General features: G+C 44.9%; 1 protein-coding gene across 1 annotated transcript; it reads left to right on the forward strand.

The window, feature by feature from the left end:
* Positions 1-877: 877 nt before the first annotated feature.
* Positions 878-14,809, forward strand: LOC104533868 (protein transport protein Sec31B-like; the record flags this gene model as incomplete). The annotated part of the gene is made up of 14 exons (XM_010187192.1): positions 878-1,030; positions 1,756-1,986; positions 2,441-2,515; positions 3,124-3,207; positions 4,159-4,267; positions 4,663-4,841; positions 5,501-5,627; positions 6,745-6,890; positions 8,134-8,307; positions 8,950-9,138; positions 9,831-10,044; positions 10,436-10,741; positions 11,807-11,845; positions 14,754-14,809. Coding segments are annotated over 14 exons (2,082 nt in total), but the record flags the coding sequence as incomplete, so codon positions are not given.
* Positions 14,810-15,003: the final 194 nt, after the last annotated feature.

Raw genomic sequence — 15,003 nt, forward strand, 5'->3', positions numbered from 1 at the left:
ATCTCCAAGCCTGTAGCGCTGCATGGGGTTACATATTAGCTGTTTCTCCAGGAGATGGTCTTTCTTTGGTATTGTTTTCCCCTCAAGAATGATTTGAAAGACAAAACATGTAGGTCTTGCCTGTGATTCTTTGGCAACCTTAGCTTGGTGAGCCTTGTGTTACTTCTTTTCAGGTATGCTGGTTAGCTGTATTTTAGAGCTATGCCCTATGGTCCAGTCAAACTTGAACAGGATTATCTTTAGCAAACAACAAATCTACGCCAACAATGTTAAAAATTAAGAATGCTTGTGAACAGTATTGTATGTGTGCTCACTGACTTCCTAAATGTTAGAAATCCAGATCAGAGGCCACTTTTGACACTCTTTTGTCTAGGCAAGAAAGTCTGAAGAGATTATTTCACCAGCCTCATCTAAGCTATAAAAGCTTGAGACAGTCCTTATAACTAACCCATTTGAAAGACCCCAGCAACAGAAAGCGAGTCAGCATTCCTTTGTGAGCAAAACAAGAAATAAGTTGGACAACTTTTGACCATATGTTGTCATTGTCTTGCATAAAACAAGTCGTTTTGTAACTCCTGTGTTTATGAGCTGGGTACTAGACAAGGCAGTGTTTGTTAGGGAATTTGCATCTTGCTAAGGAAAAATTACTTGAAAATCTCTCAAGGTGAAGCTTTCTTGAGAAATAATTTCTGGAACTGTTTGGAAATACAGTTACTCTCACATGGAACCTTGGTAGTATTCCAGAAAGAGGTGCTGTAATAGCTGTTTTTCTTCATCCACAAGGGAAGTAACTAATTACTGAGCCATAGTTTTTTGTGCTTACTCCATACAGAGAGGCATTCAGTTATATCTTATTCCTTTTTCCATCCATTTCTAGATCTCTTCCTCCTTCAACAACTTGGATCCCTTTGGCACAGGACAGGTCCTTCCTCCTCTGCAGGTGCCTGAGCAAGTAGCTCAGACCACCATGATTCCACCATTAAAAAAGCCACCCAAGTGGATTCGCAGACCTGTGGGTGTTTCGTTTGCAGTAAGTGAATAGAGCATCCTTAGCTTAAAATGCAATAGATGTGTTGTCTTGTGACACAATCGCTTTCTTTCACTAGAGAAACAGGTTTGTCTCCCTGTTGCTAGTTGTTTTAATGCTTGTTTAAGGTGCAGTCTGGTGTTTCATGGAGCAAAACTCGTTTGCTCAGCATTCAGATATATTTCCAACAAGAAAGAGTCCTGTAGCAGAGAAAGGGAGGTTATAAGTAAGAGTTAACAAAGCTAAGGAAGACTCATAAAAGCTGTCCTTGTAGTCTGTGACATGCATTCCCATTCTCCTCTGTCTTTCTCCTTCCTATCCAGGTATTTAATTTTCTTCCCCTCTTTGCTCCTAAATCAAAAGGCTGAATTGTTCTATTAGTCTGTGGCTTGGCTTGTTCTCTGCCTGTCTAATGCCTACCATTCACATGATAGTTCTTGTCATTGCAGCCTACCTCTCCATGTCAGAAAAGAGCACACAGTTCCAAATGGTACTGTAATTTGCAATTGGCTAGGCCTGATAGCTCTTCATTCAGCAAGGTGGACTCAAGCTCCAGTCATGATCACAAGGAACCCAAACAGTTCAATGTGTAAGGGACTTTGAGGGAGTTCACATCACAAGCCCTTCAGCTGAAGACTGATAACCATCACACTTGTATCTGTGCTAAGTGAGTTGTTCTTACCTTTGTTTCTAAGAATGCTTACTGTGTCTCCCTCTGTCTTTCTCAGTTTGGAGGAAAACTTATTTCCTTTGGTCTTACCAAAGCTCCTGGACAGCAAATGCAGCAGACTTACCCACACCAGGTATTCATCAGTCAAGTCACTACTGAAACAGAATTCCTGCTCCGATCCAGAGAACTGCAGATGGCCTTGCAGTCAGGGAACCTCCTTGATTACTGCCAGGGCAAGATCCAGACATCCAAGTTGCCATTTGATGAGAACCTTTGGAACTTCTTGAAGGTAGGATAGCTGTGGTGAAACACAGAGGTCAGTTCTTTCATGGTCCTAGGGTGGAATGTGTTTGTTGTAGTCATCTCTACCCCTTTATATTCCTGTTCTTTAAGATGTCAAATGGAGCTGAATAGGCAGAGATTAGCTTGGCAGTTCCTAGACCATCCAGGCAATTAATAACCAAGCACACTAAGTATGCATACAGTCATAGCTCTGATTTGCAGTTGTACCTCAATTGTAAATATGTGAAAAAGTTGAATTTCACCCTTTTATTGTTGTTATAACTTAAATTCCATAGATTTTCCCACAGTAGTCGTTAGGTGGACTTGTCATAGCTGAGTTCCTTGTCTATAAACTGAGCTCTAAACTTTGCTGCTGCCAGAAGCAGCCAACCATTGGCAGTGTATAGATGTCCAGGACTTTACATATTTTCTTGTCTTTTTCAATATCCTTTGGGACTCAGGTGAACCTGGAGCCGGAGTCCAGGACTAAACTCCTTAAGCTGCTGGGCTACAGTAAAGAGGATCTGCAAAAAAAGGTAAGGGGTCTTTCTGATAGAGAGTAACCTTTACAAGACTGGAGCTGCTGCAGGAGAGTTGTAAGGTCCCTATTGGAAATGAGTAAGTGATCTCACAGCACACAAAAGACCAGAGTATATGACATAACATCTAAGAGGCACCTCAAGTATCACCCATTAAAAAGCAAATGTGGACACTTTTAAGGGTATAATTGTGGCTGTTCTGGATCAAACTGAAGGTGTCTTAAGCCCAGTTATTTTGCTTCCAGTTGTTGGTGCTCTAGGAAGTATATAACAACAGTGCAGTTGTGAGAGCTTCTTCAAGCATCCAGCTCTCTGCATCTCAGGGGATTCCTCAGCCAGGAAGAAGATGACGGATGAAGACAGTCTGGCATAGCACTGATGGAGCTGCAGAGAAGGAAACTCTTGCAGCAGCATGCACAATGCTTTGAAAAGAATAAATAACCTCTAATAGGCAGCCAGCCAGGAATAGGGAGAGGTGGAACTTTTCACACAGGTGAAGGAGCTGGGAGAATTGTGTCTGGGGCTTGCCAGTCACTTGGTGGCTTTGCTGCCCAGGCATTTCATCTTGATAGGCTTTTCACTCTGGATGTCTGTTACTTTTCTAGATTGCTTCACGTTTGAGTAATGGGCTTCCAGATAAACAGCCACTTCCTGAGGCAGATGAGACAAACGCTGCACAGACAGATCAGGTATGTCCTGTACATGTTGTCAGTCTGGGAGTGCTGTGGAGGGCAGAATGAACAGGAAAGTGTAATTCCAACCCCAAGTTGTTGGGCTTAATGCAGGCATCACAGAGGGCAGTTCACAGGCCCTCGGACAGATCCTCACAGGGTCAGAATAAATGATCATAACAGTCCCTTCTGGCTTTAAAACAATTCAACAAATGATGAAGATGGACTTCTGGCTGTTAACACTGCAAAAAGGCTTGCTTCACCAGTGCGCTGATGTCTTCAATGATAGAATTAGCCTTACCTCAGGTTAACTTCATGCTGCAGTTCTGGGTTTCCTTTGTGAAGCTTCTGCTGTGGTATTTCTTTTGCATGTCTTTCCTTTTCACCTCTGTTCTTTGAAATGTATTCTCGTGGTTTGGGGATGTCCATCTTCAGATGCTTCCCAAGGCCTGGTTCACCATGCACTATAAATTTTGCTCCTTTAAGTTATTTAAAACTGCTATGCTCAAATGACTATGCTTCTTCACAAACCTTAAACACTTGCTGAGATATTCTAGGGACAGCAGTTATGCCCTCCATTTTGATAGAGCATCAAGCATAGCTGTGATCCTACAGATATCGTTTGTTGGGCTTATCTCTATTCCATCCATAATTACTCAGCTTGCTCAAGGGCTGGCAGTTGAGTTGATGAATGCTGGCCACCAATACCGTTGGCACGTATGTCTTACACTGTCAATCTCCTAAGCTTTGTCAGTAGCAGCACTGCACTTGTTGCTGCCCTGGTGAAACTGTGCAGATTGATGGAGCAGTCACAGGAGGCATGATGGATTTCCAAGTTGAAATCAGATTTATATGAGCACGTTCAACCAAATGGAGAGCAGCCACATCCCACTGTGTGTTCCATTAAGCCATTTTGAGCAAGATCTGTGTGTTCATTGAATTAATTAATCTCTTGCATTCCTTGCACAGCTTTTGGTAAATTCCAGTGATGATGTAGCTGCTGTTTCCTCCTCTTCAGCCTTTTTTGACAACCTCATCCCACAGAATATGAGCACGTTGGAGATTCCTGTGACAGAAGGTATGTTACATGAAATGTGTTTCTGCCCTTTTAGGAAAAGGAGAGAGGAGGGAAAGTCAGAAAATTAGAGAGACCAGAAGGAATCTGATCCACTCCAGCAGATGGATACTTTTAAAACACATGACCTATCCCAGTATCACACAGCATTTCTCAGCATTGTGCAAAGAAATCAGCTTTGCAGATTAGAGACCTGTTAAAAAAAAATCTTCTAGATAATGGAAGACTTAATGTCAAGTCAGTAGTTTTTTTAAAGTGCAAGACCTGATTTGACTTTCCAAAGCTGCTTTTAGCTGGGCTTCCGTATGTTACTGGTTTTTACCACTCAGTTTTTAAAACAAGCATCAGTGCATCTGGATGATGACCCTGTGGGCTGACTTTGCTTCTCACCTCTGTAGATACGGATGGACTCATCAGCCAAGCCCTTTTGTTGGGGAATTTTGAGAGTGCAGTGGAGCTGTGCATGCGGGCAGAGCGCTTTGCTGATGCCATCATCTTAGCTATAGCTGGTGGGGAGAACCTCCTAAAGGAGACCCAGAAGCGCTACTTTGCCAAGCATAAGACAAAACTCTCCCTGGTAAGTGACAGTTTTGTGTACTCACTGAGCAGGGGAAGGTGTCCAATATCTTGGCAGATGTTTGTCTGAATATATGTGGAAATACTTTGGCGAGAGGTAGAATGTTAGCAGAATCTGTGCATCTCCTCTTGGCTAGACATCAACTCTAATCTCTTGGTAATTTTGTGACGGCTTCATGTTGCCCATCCAGGATGCCTGTGTTTTCTGTTCCTTTCTTTTAATTTCTGCCTCAGCTCCCTATGCTTGTAACCTGCAGAGCGTAGTGCCCCTTTACAGCTCAGCTAGGAAGGCCCTAGCTTATTAACTGACAAATGAGGAAGTGTAAGAGGGAATAGGATATCCTAACACTGTATTCCCAGTCATTGATACTAGCTGCTCTGAAGCAGGGTGTGTGTTACAGATCTTTAGTTTTGCCTAGTGCAGCTGTTTCCATATTCCCTTAAGTGCTTTGCTGTGCTTTTTTACTTTCTTTAGAGACATTGGGTTCCAATTACTGTTAACATTGGGATGCTAGGATTGGTAGACCTTAATGTACAGTGAAGTAGTTGCTGTGTAGTGCGAAGTGTGCCTGAAAGTGAGCTATCCCTGTGGGTGCAGTCGCTTAAGCAGTCAGCTATCATTGTCTTCAGTGACTGACAGGCCTTCTGCTTCCCTTACAGCTGCTTTCCTCCATTGTGCAGCAGAACTGGCGAGATATTGTTTGCACATGTGATCTGCAGAGCTGGAAGGAGGCACTGGCCATCTTGTTAACTTACTCAAAGCATGAGGACTATAGGGAGCTCTGTGGTATGCAGTGTACTGTTTTGATACAATTTCCCTTAGAGGAGGGCAACTCTGGGCTGCTCACAGAAAGAAGTGGGTACTGCGGAGGAAGGAAAGCACTCCTTATTACTGCTGGCTGGAACTTACTAAATTAGTATGGACTGTTGTGTTAGGAGAATGATATATGCACACTGTAGCTGAGAGTCATGGTGTAAAGTTATATATGCTGATATTTTCTGTCACCTCTACCAATAACATGGAAAAAAAACTGGGATAGGCAGTAGACTGAGAGGCACTAAGAGGGTGATATTTATTCTTTTATTTTGGGGAGAAAGGGATTTCCTTGACAGTAAAAGGTCAGGTGGCTTCATTCCATCTGAAAGATGTTTACCATTCCAGCACATTCCTCTCCCTTTTAAGCTCAATAACAGACATTAATGAATGTTTAATGGCTTCAGTAGTTTTGTCAGTCCTTTTAATAGTCCAACATGGTCAGTAACTGGTTGTTCTGAGAGTCAAAGTTGAGGGACAGTCTAGTGACTGAGTCTGATTAAGTTACTCATGTTGCTTAGCTGGGAACTAGCTCCTGGCTGATGAGAATAGCTAAGTGTTGTTAGATAAATCCCAACACTTTATACAAGTAAGATAACTTGAAATGCAAGAAAACGTGGTTCTTTTACAGACTAAATTGTAAGAGTGGAAAGTGGCAGCAGTGGTGTTTATAGTGAGATAGCTCCAGCTCATTTTTACCTCCTGGCATTTGCTAAACATTGGCATCTACCAAATGTCCCTGGTACTCAACACTGCCATTGCCTGGAGATTCCCACACCTCTTTGGAAAAAGAAAAAAGGCATTGGATTTTTTCACTGAACTCCTCTGTCTTTTTTTCTTTTATATGTCTGGAAAGATATATAAAAATTGGCAGATACATTAAAAAATCACTTTTTTTCAACCAAATTGGCTTTGGGATTTCTTTAGTGATGCCCATTTTTCTGTGTTATCCAAGAATTAAGTGGAGATCCAAAGCTGTCAACACTTTTTCATGCCAAGCCAGAGTAGGATTGCTAAGAGATGAGCATTGGGGTTAATGAGTGCTTCAGAAAGAGAGTGTTAAATGTTGGCTGTATTTCTTCTTCTCTAGATATGCTGGGTGCCCGCCTAGAGTCAGAGGGAGATGCAGCCCTGTCCAATGATGCTTGCCTCTGCTATATCTCATCAGGCAATGTGGAGAGGTTGGTGGAATGCTGGGTAAAAAACCATGAGACTTCGTCACCCCTTGCCCTGCAGGTACAGGTGCTATGATGTTGGTTTGACTCCTCTTTAGGCCAATCTGGTAGCCGTGATCTGTTTGCATTATCCCATCAAAGAGAGTATCTGGCTTCCAGCAAACAGTGGACACTTGTTTGTAGTCACCGAGGTATCTCCTTCTAGCCCAGATTACGGACTTACATCTAAAGGAGACTTACACTCTTAAATATTAAGTGCTTGTGTGTTTAGAGAGTACTGATAACATTGCACTTAAATCCAACCATGGAGAGGAGTTGTGACCTACCTGCCTGTCTTTGTATACTGATGTAATCTCTGCTTCCTTTTAGGCAGGGAAGTTTAGACTGTACCTATTTTCTTACTGGTGGTTGCCTGGGAGTACATTTGCTGCTGTGCTTACCATGCCTAACTAATGCTGCAGTCATCTGGCTGTACCTTCAGAACAACCTTTGGCAAAATAAAATAAAGTCTAGACTGTATTATTCCTCCTATAAGTAGAATGATCAGGCACGGGGAGTCACAGCTTGCAGATGAATCTGGGCTTCTACATAAGTGTTGTTACTTACCTGTTATCCTTACACCAGTCCTGGCTAAGTCACTAACCCCTGCTGTGTCCACCAGTCACTGGGATGAACTAGACAAGTCTTTCACTCAAATATCTGCAGATAATGCTGCCTGCTACAGAGTTCCCTGGTTTTGTAACCCTACTAGTGAATAACAGCAACAAAAAGGCATCTTCAGCATTCCTGGGTATGTTTGAAACTGGCCTCCTCCCAGTTACCCGTTATCAGCCAATGATGCATATATGATTCTACAGATATAAATATTCATTTGATTTCTAGGAGCTGAAGGAGCTTTGAATAACTAAAACCCTTCTGGTCTGTTTGTCAGCAGTGGTAGTTTTTCCTAGTGAATTTTTCTTGGTATAGTTTTAATCCTTCCTCTTCCAAACTGCTCGCTTATAACTCCTGGAGTTACAGTAGTAATTTCCTAGTAAAAAGATCCCATGAAAGATTGGAATGTCCTTGTGGCTTCTGATTTTCTTTTTTCCTTTACCATAAAAGTTTTTGTCCACAAAGTGGACCTGAGGAAATGGTAATCAGTGGTAGTATCTGGTGCAGAGTGGAGTAACTTCTGTTCACATCGGACACGATGTCAGTTGAAAGAGGGGAAAGCCATCTGGTATGGTCTCAGCTTGGGATGGACCAGTAAAATGAGTCAGACCCTGAGAGGTCTTTTTCTTCCCTACCCCTGCCTTATTCAGGATCTCATAGAGAAGGTGATGGTGCTGAGCAGGTCCATTGAGATGATCCAAGGCAGAGCAGGACCAGCGCCAGGCCCTGTCTTGGCAGAGCGAATCACCCAGTATGCCGGTCTCCTGGCATCACAAGGATGCTTGGCAGCTGCAATGAATTACCTACCCAGCAGCTCTAAAGAGGTGAGTGAGAAATGTTTGTTGTGGGAAAGGTTAGTATTTGGGAAAAAATGGTACTTTGTATGAGAGCGCGCTTGGGTTTTGACATGCATCAGGACTTAAGGTTTCACTTTAATTACGGTAACTTGAGAGTAGAGGTGGCATTTTTGTTTTTTTCTGGGACACAGCTTTTGTCTTCTTTTGCTTTTTCTTTGTGGTGCTTTTGATTCAGGGGAAAGGAAGAGAACTATAGAACTGTAAAGTGGTTCCTGGAGAACAGCACTGGGAAGCAATTCTCCAGGGAAGCTGCATCTATTCCTGAAACTAGCTGGTAGAGGAAGGGAATGGGGAGGTCATCTTGCAATTTGAAACAAGCCTGTCTAGTGCCTGAGTGGTGGTAGGGGTTGAGGAGGGGAAAGTCTAAAGATTGAGACCTCATCTGCCTGGGAATAGAGCAAGTGTTGTTCCAGATTGTTGGTTACGGGTTTTGTTTGTTTGTGTGTGGGATTTGTTTGTTTGTTTGTTTTTCCTGGTGTCTCTTGGGGAAATGGTTAGTTTTTCAGGTTGATGCTCAGTGCTTTGGGTCAAGGTCTGTTCTGAATGCCTCCACAGTACCTTTCATCTGAGGCTCTCAAGGCACTTCTCCTAAAGCATAGTTTGTTTCAGCTCCTGATTGAACAGCTCCGAGACCGACTTTTCCATGCTCAAGGAGAGAATGTGGATGATCAGCAGCCACCCCCTTTCCCCTACACTTGTGTCAATGTAGGTGTCACTAAACAAGCATCTCTGGCAGCCAGCAGTGGTTCTGCCCCTGGAGGAGCAGCACACAAAACGGGTCCCAGACATCCAGAGAAGGTAGGCCTTCAACTCAGGTGTTCACGGCTTGGGGAGAAGGAGGAAGGCTACTGGGTTGTGGAAGGCATACAAAGGAATATGAGGTGACACAGATTGCAGGCATTGAGGAAGCATCAGTGATGTCCTTCACTGAAGCAAACACAAACTCTGTGATAATCCAAAAGTAGTCTGTCTGGCATCTTTTCACAAAGCCCTGTCCCAGATGCAGTCACTTGATGAGACTGTTACAAGTGTAGTGATCCACTGATATATCTCATACTGAGAGGAAAAAGGGGCTGTGGTTTGTTCTCACTCACTCTAACTCTCATATCTCAGTAAAGTTAGCATAATATGGCTTAATCTCAGTTCTTGCACAAAAAAACTGTTCAGGAAGTTTTGCTTCCAACCGTTATTAGTTCATTATTGTTCCTTCATTATTTTGTCTGGTTGTGCTTCCAGCAAGTCACTGTTTGGGAACTTGCTCCTGATGACTAATTCTTGTGACAGCAAAAGACTGCTCTGAAGAGTGTGATGCTCGGTTTGTTGAGCAAATTATGTGGTGGGAAAGGCCTTTGATCCAATCCATCCAGGGCACTGCCAGCAGCAGCATCTTTCTTGCCTGAGAAGTGACAGGGATAAAAAGTGCTTCTGCCTGTGTGTCTATGCACATGACTGTGTCAGCCATTTGCAGGTTCTTTGCTCTTTAATTGCAGCCCAGCTATCAGCCATCATTTGCTCCTCCAGCACCTTCTCAGCCTTCAGTGCCTTCTCTCTTCACGCCTCAGCCAGTGCCAGCAATGTCTATGACACCTCACCATGTTGCCCCTCCCCAGGCCAGCAGTGGTCCACAAACAAGTGTCTATTCCAGAGGGCCCCCATACCCGCAGCACAACTTGGGCTTGGTTCCAGCAACCATTTCAGGGCCAGGTAAGCACTGTCTTGATGCTCGTGTCCATCCTCTAGGTTTTCTTAGACTAAAATCTTCAAGATGGATGGCAGCTCTACTTTCTTTCTCACAGGCCTATTGCACTTGCAAAGAACAATTCAGCTGTCTGAGAGGTTCAGTGCTTCTGACATCTAGTTCTAGCTACTGTTGCTGCACGTCCACTGATACTAAGCATATACAGGCGTGGAGAAGCCACGAGTAACTTTGTGGCAGAGTTCAACTGATGTAGCCTGGGTTATGAGTGATACACCTGGTATGAGTATTCTAGGGTAAGGCTTGGAGAAGGGCAGACTTACTAGCATGAAGGAGAGCATCAGGAGTAGTTTGCACATGAAACAAGTGGTGCTGATACACTCTGTTTTTCATTTGTAGCTGTGTCACAGCCTCAGTCATTTGGACCAGTGGGACTCAGACCTGTTGGTCCTTCTCTGCCAGGACAGTCCATGCCCATGACATCTCCTGGTGTTCCACCACCTGGACCTGCCCTCTTCACTCCAGCCTCAGTCCCATCATCTCAGCTTCCAGCAGCTTGTCCTCTCCCTGTGGCAAGCCAGTCTCCTCTAGTTTTCTCTTCAGCACCTTTCAACTGCCCCATGAACATGGGTTACCCTCAGGGAGGTCCTGGAGCTCCATCTACTAAGCCCCTGCCAGCAGCCAGCATTCCTCCTCCTCCCACAGGTAAGTACTACTTGTGTATCCAGGACACTCCTGGATGGGGTTTGCAGTACATAATGGGTATGGACCTTCTGAGGTCTGGTCTGTCACCATAAAGGCTGGATGTGGTGCTGAGGTTAACCTTACAGGCACATTGAGCTGAGTCTTGCTGTGGTGGTGAAACACAGCAGTGGTGACAGAGTCATTCAGCCTGTTCAGCTCGCTGCTCTTCTGTCCCCCAGCTTATGGTTACAAGAGGCTGTCTCTTCAGGTCCCCAGTGCCCCCTGAGTAGTCATCTGCTGAGAGGCATCTGCTCTGACTGAAACAGTGGTGGTTCCCAGGGAATGCCTGGTGGAAGGCTTGCTGATCTCACCCCTGCTTATCTAGCTTACATAAGGAGTGCGTTTGAAATGCTGAGAGAGCAGGGTGTTGCTTCTCTGTCCATGGGACACCCCTTGCTTAGCTTCCAGATAAAATTCCTCTCTCTGCTGTGCTCTCTTAGTTCTCCCCATTTTTTCTTGTTGCTATAAAGTGCATGCCTGGGAATCACTCCTGGATCCCTCTGTGCAGTGCTCTAGACCTAGAGCCTTTCCCTTCTGGGTCTGTAGTTTGAATCCAGTACTGTGAAGTCCTTGCTGGCATGATGAAGAAAGAGAGTGTTGTTGGACCTAGTTTCGTTCCCAGTGGATGGGCATTCCCTTTTTCTGTTTTCCACACCACCACCACATCTGTTGCTCATTAATTCTTTGTTTGCACTCTCAGGGGACAAGTTTAGCCAGGCTGTGGAGATCCCTAAGAGGAACACTGAAAATCCTTAGATTTTTGAGTGTATGCTTCTCCAGGCCACTGAGAGTGAAGGAACTAAGGGTTTGAGGTTTGCCTCCACCCTGAATCCTTTGCTAAGCTGTGTTTAACCAAGGATAGCAAATCCCACTGTGTGAAGCATGTGGGGACTATGCACAAAGGCTCTGAGCTAAGGCTGGACAAATTCGTTCTGAAAAGCTACTGGAGATAGTAGTCCAGGGACATTACTCACTGAGCAAAAGCTGTTGGTGATGATGACTCTCCAACCCTGCCTTGATTTTCAGGTTTCTTCCCTTGGCTAGATCCCCACGTGGATCATGCAGGTAGTACCCAGAGAAGCCTCCAGACCTGTGGTGGAGGTACTATTGCTGCTTCCAGTGAAATGTGCGGTGTGTGTGCATGATTTCCTGTGTGCATGCTCATTGGTATTTGTTGATTCCTTGCATGTCTGTGGGACTCTACTTTCCCCTAGTCCTGGAGGTATTAGAGCATTCTCAGTCTCTGTGTCCCTTCAGGCAGTTGCTGGGCCAGCAGGACAGGGAAGCAGCCCCTTTTTCTTCCTGGTTCTCTAGGCAAGGAACAGACCAGTGGTTGTAATTCATCTCTTGTTTTCTCCCTGTTATGCTCCCAGCCTTATGCATGGCTTTACTTGTGCTTGTGTTTTTCCCCAGGTGGTTTGGAAAATGTGGGTCCCAGCATGAGAAGTGGTGGAGTAGAGCTTTCCAAGCAGAACCTGGGGGCTCTATTTCAAGGGAAACTGGAAAGCCCTTCTGACTTTAGTTACAGGGCAAGGTTTGGCTTTGAATCTCAGTCCATCTGCTAGGGAGAACTAGGACCATAGCATCTGACTGATGCTTTGTACTGATTTCTCTCATTTGGAATCATTGCTGATGGAGAGTAGTTGCCAGTGGGGTAAGGCTCAGTGTCTTAGTGGCAGTGACTGCTGCTTGCGCTGAAGAGCATCTGTCAGGCACAAAAGGTTATCTAGGGAGTCCCAGCTTTATTTAGGAAATCCAAGTACTCGGTAGCCACTTACACCACCAAGCAACCCTTACTGTGTGGAGTGGGATTCTAGAAAAGGAGCTGTCCCTTCAGCAGACAAACAAAAGACCCCAATGTTTCCCTGTTAAAGAAAAGATGATTCCATGGCAAGGATTTCAAGCACTTCCTCAGGCTGAAGGTGCCCTGTGGGAATTCTCTGCTGGGAAATTCCCTTCTCCTGGCAGCATTTATCCCCAGTTTTAATGGCAGTATATGGAATTCCCAGATCAGCAGTGCAAACTGGCTTCCTTGAGAGTGCGTTCTTGCCTGTCACTGTTCTGTTCTTCTTTTTAGCCTGGAAAGGGACTGTAAGGTCATTCAACCTGGCAGGCCAAACTTGCTTGCTTTGGAAACTCCTGAACGTGATCTGAGGCCACTCTTGTTTAATATCTTTATCAAAACTTTTACACTGAAAGGGTTATTGAAGACTGGAACAGACTGCCCAGGGAAGTGGTTGAATCACCATCCTTGGATGTCTGTGAAAACTGTCTAGATACGGTGCTCAGGGACGTGGTTTAGAAGTGGGCCTGGTAGAGTTAGATAACGGTTGGACTTGGTGATCTTAGAGGTCTTTTCCAACCATAACGATTCTATGATTCTCTGAGCAGCTCATGCACACGTTCTCACTAGCGCAATGAAGAGAGGTCTCCACTTGTAGAAAGCCCATGCTCCTGGGAAGCGTCATGGACAAGGGTGAAGGACAGCAACACGTTTGCTGATCTCCTTTCTGCTTGGGGTAACCCTTGACTCCACCATGTGATGGGCTTGTCTTTTCTAGTACAGGCATTGCTGGAGACTGCTGCCATGGGACACTCCTTTCAGGGTTGGTGAGAAATCCTTTCGCAAGTAGTATAGGCAAGCTAGTCAGAGTTTCATCCCAGCAAAATGCAGCGGGATCCTGTTGTCTCATGTCTGATGATTAAGTGCCTGGCGTGAAGGCTATAATTTAAATAGCTGTTTCCTGTGAGGATTCAAAGTGCCACTGGGTTGGAATAGTGCCAGGGACTGCTAGGCCACCAGCTTGGTGGGGGCCAGCAGAGTTCTAGTGCACCGAATCCCCAAGTTAGGAATAAGTGCCAACTTAATTAAACTGCTGATCCAAACTCACCAGAGAGTTATTCTTGAAATCATGGGAAAAGGGAGGGTAAAAAGAAGCTGCCAGAATTTTAATAATAAAGGTAATTAAAGTAATGAAGCACCTTTTGCATCCTTCCCCTGTGATTTTTAAAGCTCAGTTCAGGATCAGTGGCTCATTAAGTGTGGCACTGAGCTCCAGCAATTCTGATGCTGCCCCTTAGAACTATGCCACTTTCTCACAGATTATGCCTGTCTCATGGGCTTGAGGTTATTAATACTGGGGTGACAAAAGAAGCACTGGGGTTTTGTCTAGGGATGCAGGTACTCTTAAAGGACAGCAGCAGATGAGGTAGTTGGAATTCGACCTTTGCAGAATCAAGTGTGGTCGCAAGTCTTTAGATATTGCGTTGCTGGATGGATTTTTACTTATCTGGAATGAGGTTAGAAGCCAAGTACCACGGAAGCATCTGATAGTTGGGAAGCCAGCAAATTTGGCTAAGCTTTGGTTCTAAACATGATTTTGGAAGGGGAAAATTTCAACCCACCCTTCACTTCCACCCTGCCCTGTTATCACAGCAACTGCATTGCTGAGGACTGCCACTGTGAGGCACTGCTGCGAGCGTTGAGGAGGAGAACTTTCTCACCCACAACATAGCCCTTGCTGTGGCACTAAAGCGCTAGATTCTCTGGGGAACCCCAGGAACTCCCCGACCCTGATGTGCATACACATGCAGGTCCCAACCAAGGGTCAGGCCTGACTGTGAGGTTGACTTCTGCAGCCTGTGCTGAATGCAGAAAGCTTCAGTAGCTGTGATAAAGCTTTCTTTGTGGGAGTGGTTGTTTGCCAGTTCAATCTGACCAGATATCACCTCATGAAGCCTGTGCATGTATTTGGAGGCTAAGAATGTAATTAAAGAGAAAGGGAAGCAAGAGCAGTTCTTGGGCCTATGAAGTGGGCCTGAAATTCCTTGGATGAAATGGTCTGAAGCTGCAATGATGGGGGCCATGGCCCTTTTGCTGAGGGAAGTTCCAAACCATGCAAGTAACCATGAGTTCTTGCTGTGGCCACCTTCTCAAAGTCTGACATTAGTGTCTTGTTCTCTCTTCTAGCAGCTCAGGAATCTTGGACTGATCCCTCTGCTGTAAGAGGAGGCCTTCAAAAGAAAAAGGTAAGCTTTCAGCTGCAATATGTGTCGGTTGTCTTTTAGCCAGGGAGCTCCATGCAACAGTTACATTCTTATAAATGCTCCCTGCTGCACTCAGCAGATCTCAGTCCATGTTAGTCTGTCTACTTCTGCAGTACATGCATAGCTGGACTGGAGTGTAAGCTGTCTTGACCCTTTGCCATCCAAACTTGCATGCC

The sequence above is a fragment of the Mesitornis unicolor genome, unplaced genomic scaffold, assembly GCF_000695765.1.
Source record: "Mesitornis unicolor isolate BGI_N332 unplaced genomic scaffold, ASM69576v1 scaffold576, whole genome shotgun sequence".
In the NCBI taxonomy this organism is placed as follows: Eukaryota; Metazoa; Chordata; class Aves; order Mesitornithiformes; family Mesitornithidae; genus Mesitornis; species Mesitornis unicolor.